This window comes from Bidens hawaiensis, unplaced genomic scaffold, assembly GCF_021521415.1.
Source record: "Bidens hawaiensis isolate Kalapana, Puna unplaced genomic scaffold, B.hawaiensis_p1.1 tig00020148_1, whole genome shotgun sequence".
NCBI lineage: Eukaryota > Viridiplantae > Streptophyta > Magnoliopsida > Asterales > Asteraceae > Bidens > Bidens hawaiensis.
In genome coordinates this window covers 260,058-266,057 of record NW_027493070.1, presented here as the reverse complement: position 1 = coordinate 266,057, position 6,000 = coordinate 260,058, and the positions used below count along the sequence as shown (strand labels likewise).

The 6,000-nt window shown below is 35.4% G+C and overlaps 1 protein-coding gene across 1 annotated transcript; it reads right to left on the bottom strand.

Moving 5' to 3' along the window:
• Nucleotides 1–3,190: 3,190 nt before the first annotated feature.
• LOC143560005 (uncharacterized) lies at nt 3,191–5,172 on the bottom strand. Its single transcript, XM_077048414.1, has 3 exons — nt 4,826–5,172; nt 3,895–3,981; nt 3,191–3,477 (listed from the first exon to the last, which is right to left on the bottom strand). The coding sequence occupies exons 1-3, from the start codon at nt 5,170–5,172 to the stop codon at nt 3,225–3,227; spliced, it is 687 nt and encodes a 228-aa protein (XP_076904529.1). The 3' UTR covers nt 3,191–3,224.
• Nucleotides 5,173–6,000: the final 828 nt, after the last annotated feature.

The window sequence follows — 6,000 nt, the reverse complement described above, 5'->3', positions numbered from 1 at the left end:
CTGGTTTAAGACTCAAAATTGATTTGGGTTGAAACCGGTTTGGTTTGGTTAACAAAAGTTAAAACTGGTTTATAATTGGTTTCGGTTCGGATTGAAACCAGTTTCTTACAATGTTACGATCGGTTTCGGTTTGGGTTTTGACCGGTTTTCGCCCGGTTTCGGTTCGGTTAACCGTTTGAAATAGGTTTTGATGGAGAAAATTACAAACCGGTTCCGAACCTACGGTTTTAATCGATTCCAAACCGGTTTCTACATAATCGGTTTCAAACAAGTTTGGTTTCTGGTCGGGTCGGTTAACCGGTTTATTTGCCCACCTCTAGGTTAAAAGGATTCAATATTTTGTAATGAATTTTAAAATTTTTAAATCTAGAAGGTAAGAGAAAAAATACTATAAGTTAATTAGAGACTAAAAAAATACAAATATATAAGAATTTGTATAAATTTTGTTATTGAAAAAGGAAGAATCCCGGATACAAGATAAGCGGTACTTGAAACCCTTCTATAATTGAGTGTCTCCTTGATGAATGCCCTCTTCACATGATGTGGATTACCATTTGGTGTAAGACTCAGTATGTGGTTGTTTAAAGAAAGGTAGGGATGTTTGTGCATGAGTATGAGTAGTCGTGAGAGTTGGAGCATACATGAGTTCTTCGTCTTTTCTATATGTAGTTAGAGAGATTAGGGTTGATGTCAGTATTTACGTCATCAACCCCCGCACAGCGAACGGTCTCACGGAACGTGATAGTGACACCTTGTATTTTTATTGGTTGAAGAGAAATATTCCTTTTGTCCTCTTGTGGTCCACGAATATCATACGAGTTTGGTTTTGCTCATGAATTCGGGTCATATCTCTTCAATTTTTTGTTATTAATTTTTTTTTTATTTTGCGGTTAACTTTTATTTAAATTTCTAGTCCATCAACTTATAATTTTCGAATGACACTATCAGTTTTGATAAAAAATGATAAACTGATAGCAAAAGGATAACAAAGTAATAGGCTTTGTGATTGTCTAATTTTCAAACTTAAACCAATCTAGCCTTCAGGTAGTGTTTTTGGCTACCTTTTTATGTTCTCTTATTTTTACAATCTTAGTGCTTGCAAATTAAATATCTAACTGTTTTTTCATGTGTGCTTACCGAACCATGTGAGATGGTGAGGACTATCAAGTCTATGAATATTAATTCTAGTATCAATAACATATTGAAATTATAGCAATAGTGGGGGAGTTTGGATGAGAAGAAAACAATGATTTTATTTTTCATTTTGCGCTTCATAGTATATAAATCAGTTATTTCTTAGTTGTACGGCAATATAATCTTCTTCCAATAACATTACACCAACATTTCTAGCACGGATTCGAACCTTCAACGTTAAGAAAAAAAAGCACCTTATGAGTTGTTATACACCAATATATCATTGGGCTAAATATCATTTGGTATGCATCGATTCATTTAGTTCCTAAATTGGAGGAAAATGTAGTTTGAACTTTGAAAGCCAAAAAAAATGTGGTGAAACATATTAGTATAAAAAAATAACAGTTTTAACTTTTTATAGTCTAATTTAGTATATATTAATATATTATCAAAATTTTTACTAACAGTTTTGCTTACGCTTTGTTCTAAAACTATCAAACCAGATCATGAATATCCTGAGAAAAACATTATTTTAAAAATTTAATCTTTTTAAGTATTATAAATTACTTATTTTCCTTATAGTTTTGACTTTTGAGACTTTGTAATAGCTTTGACTCTTACTATGACCATCATTTACATTAGTGGTAAATCCCCTAATTTGACTTATTATGGTATAACTGTCTTTTTATTCTTGTGTTTTCTTGTTGGGAATTAAATCACCCACACATGCGCACAACATAGATATGTTTTATACTTTTATATATAATCCAATTTTAAATATCTCAACCTCTACTACTCTACAACCTCTCTTCATCATCAATGCCATGGCATCCACAAACCTACCTCTAATTATCTAATCACAACAATAAACTACTTAAGTTGTGGTTTTGAAGCACATCAAAGTGTATAGTAAGATGTTGTTTGTTTTTCTAAAAAAAGCATGCGGAGACTTTTTTGTCTGCATCGTGCAGACCACGCGCAGACATTGTCATCTGCAGACTATTTGTTTTCTCGAAGACGTTTTATTAAAAAACGTCTGCACAAACTCTTCTTGGTGCAGACTTGGCTCATTTACTTCTGAGATCTTCTAAGGTCTTAGAGGGTTAAAACACCACACCCTACCACCACCCACCGTTTGCCACCACCACCACCCACCCCCACCACCACCAATGTCCACCATCCACCACCACCGCCTTCTACCACCACCATCCACCGTCCACCACTACCACTATCACCATCCAGCACCACCGCCACCCACTACCAGTTTATTTTAGCAATCTACAGACGTTAAAAAACAAACAGTCTTCTTCTTGCAGACTGCAGAGGTTTGGTCCACCTCTTTTTCTGCAGATGTCTGCAGATGTGGTCCACAAACTGCAGACATTTTACCCCTTAAAAAACAAACAACGCCTAAGTGTTCTTTAGTAACATCTTAATGATTTCAGACAACTTATGAACTAGGTAGAGGTAGAATATGTTTGGTTCACTAAAGAATCTTTTGACGATTCATAGTATCTTAATACGCAAGTTTTAGAAACATACTAAATGATTCGAAGGTTCATAAAATATAAATCTTTTATGAATCGGTCAGGTTCTTAATGATTCAACTCAAGATCGTCAAACAATCCGCTTGCTTAAGATTGCTAGATTAAGTAAAGCGATCGTGTTCTCTAATCATTTTTCCTAGGAATATTGGGTTTTAATTATCCAAACTATGACTCGTTGGCCAATAATAATCCATAAGTTCAACTCATAAAATGTACAAGCAAAATCAAGTGTAAGTTAAATACAAATCAAGTGTAAATTAATGATGATTATGCTAATGAGATCGTTTTTAGCAACAAAAGCGAAAGTTGGGACTGCCATTGAACTTTATTTCCCTGATTAACCACCAATAAAAAAAGTTATGCATCAAAATCAAGAAGTTAAGTTCACTAAACCCTTTTCTTTTAGCAAATCATACTTCAAAAATAAGCCGCAAAAACAGCCGATTAGTATACAACATCCAAGAACAAGCCAAGCGGCGTCCGAAAAAAAAAACAGTCCTATGGCAGAATACTATGAAAGAAACAACCTTAACAAGGTTTATATCAGCTTCTTAAGGATGTTTGAACAGTTGATATGAAGATAACAAAAAGAGATGTATATAACAGCACTACATGCAATTTTCCAGCTAACCTGCAGTGGCTAACGATAGCAACAGTACCATTTCGCCTAAAAGTTACACCAACAAAAGCAGGGTTTTCTCCGGCGTCCCATGACATGGTGGGTACAACTATCTCTCGGGTCCTATCTGGATGAACGCGATTCACAAATGTTTGTGTGTGTGCACTGAAAATTATCCTGCAGACAGTGAAAGAACAGAAAAGAATTATATTTTATGAATCAAGAACCAAAAAAATTGTATTTTATGAATCAAAAACAAAAAAGTTATGCTTTATGAATCAAAAACCAGAAAAAGTTGTATTTTATAAATCAAGAACAAAAAAAATTATATTTTATGAATTAAGAACCAGAAAAATTGTATATTGTGAATCAAGAACCTAATATTTTATGAATCAAGAATAAAAAAGAATAATATTTTATGAATCAAGAACCTAAATAAATGTACTTTATGAACTAAAATCCAAAAAAGTTATATTTTATAAATCAAGGACAAAAAATAATTATATTATATGAATCAAGAACCAACAAAATTGTTTTATTCTTAAGAGCATGGAAGCGTTTAGTTATATTTTATGAACTAAAAAAGATTGTCACCTGGGCTTAAGAGCATGGAATATATATTCAGTAGCATTTGATGGAAGCGCTTGTGATAACTCATACGGTCCATCCTCAACCGGTTGCCTAAAGAGGTTCAAGTTATGTTAGAGAAAACATTGCACGCGCTAACATTTCACATGTGCATAAAATATCAAAGATCCATAATGCACATGGCCCACGATAAAAATAGGGCTAACTGCAAAATAAGTTAACCATCTTTGTTCTAAATCTATCCTAAGTAACCAAACTATTTTAACCTAGAAAAAACCATCATGGGTTCAAAGAAAATTTTAAAATTTTAAGTAGTTGCCAAAAATATCATGACAGGGTAATAGGTGCCTGTAAACGACCCAAACGTTCAATGAACCGTTCGGCGAGAAGTTCATTTATTTACTAAATGAACAAACATGAACAAAAAACTTTGTTCATTAAGTTAAACAAACGAACATGAACACATGTCTGGCTCATTCATTTATGTTCGTGAACGTTTATTTAGATTCGTTCATTTAAACTCGTTTTTCGTCTGTTTACGTTCATTTATGTTCGCTCGTTTATGTCCATTTAAGTTCGTTCGTAAATATATTCATTTAAAATTTAGGCCCGTTACAATTTAGTCTAGTTTGAATAACTTTTTAGGCCCAACACATTGTTGTTCACATTTACTTTTAGTTGGTTTTAACTCAGTTATTTTGTTCGTGAACCGTTCGTTTATACTATTAAAGAGCAAACACAAACACACTAGTTTTCTTAAGAAACGAACACGAAGCAAAAAAAAAAAAAAAACGTTCGTTTCACTGTTCGTGCTCGATTGTTTGTTCAGTTAAGGTTAAACAAACGGACACAACATACTCCGTGCGTGTCCGTACGATTCATTTACAGATCTAACTGTTTCAATTAGCCCTGTTCTTTTATAGATATTTAGTACTACCTTTTTTTCAACAGTTCTGCTTTATCGTGCGTGCTTCCAAAGCTTTCATCATGAACATCGTTTGTTGTTTGATGCAATGGAAAGTGAAGCAAGAGTACAGGGCCCGATCCAGATAACATGGTGTTTTCTCTCCAATCAGACTCATATTTAGGAATCCTGATTCCAGAAGAGTCGTTCATCACATCCATTACTTTTTCATTTTCGGTCTGCAATTCTAAACGTTCTGTTTCCAGTGTTCTTTCAACGCTAAACTGCAAATCATTGTTTCCACATAATAACGCCACTGAATTAAGCGAAACAAAGTTAACATTTCCAATATCAAACGAGCCACAAAATTTTCCGACCATTATGAACGTTGGGTACGGTCCAATGTGCCCCTAGTCGGACCAAATAGCCGGCCAAACTCTGTACATTACACATAAAAATGCGTGTGTCAGTGTGTGTGTGTGTGTACATACCTGAAAAGCACATAAATAAATTCCAACCCAATTAATCGCTAGTCGGTACTCACCGGCCAACTAGCGCCTAGCGAGTTCTACAACACTCAGCATTGATATAATCATTTCATTAAACACTTGGTGCGCACTTAAACAACCGAAACAACACAAGATCATACCCAGCTTCCTACTCAACTTCAATTGCTAATCAACTTAAAAAACCTAAAGGGTACCCATTTTCAATCACTCTATTATAAACACTGATATAAATCACATAATCATTTCCTAAAACACTTTCGGGTCGACACTCGGGAACACTTTCGGGTCGTCGAATCGGTTCGCATTCGGGTCGGTGATCCAGATCACGCTCGAGTTGACGGTTGGTAACGTGTTCGGGTCGTGTTCATGTCGACGGTATGGATCGCATTCGGGTCGACAGTTGAACCGAACACGGATTGACCCAGAGCGTCGAACCGAACACGCTTTGACGCGGGGCATTGAACCGAATGCGAACTGATACAGAGCGTCGAACCGAATGCGAACTAACCGGAATGCATTTTCAATCACACTATTACAAACACTGACATAAATCACATAATCATTTCCTAAAACACTTTCGGGTCGACGAATCGGTTCGCATTCAAGTCAACACTCGGGAACGCTTTCGGGTCTATGAATCGGTTCGCATTCGGGTCGACGTTGTTTGAGTCGACGGTCGGTAACGCGTTCGGTTCGTGT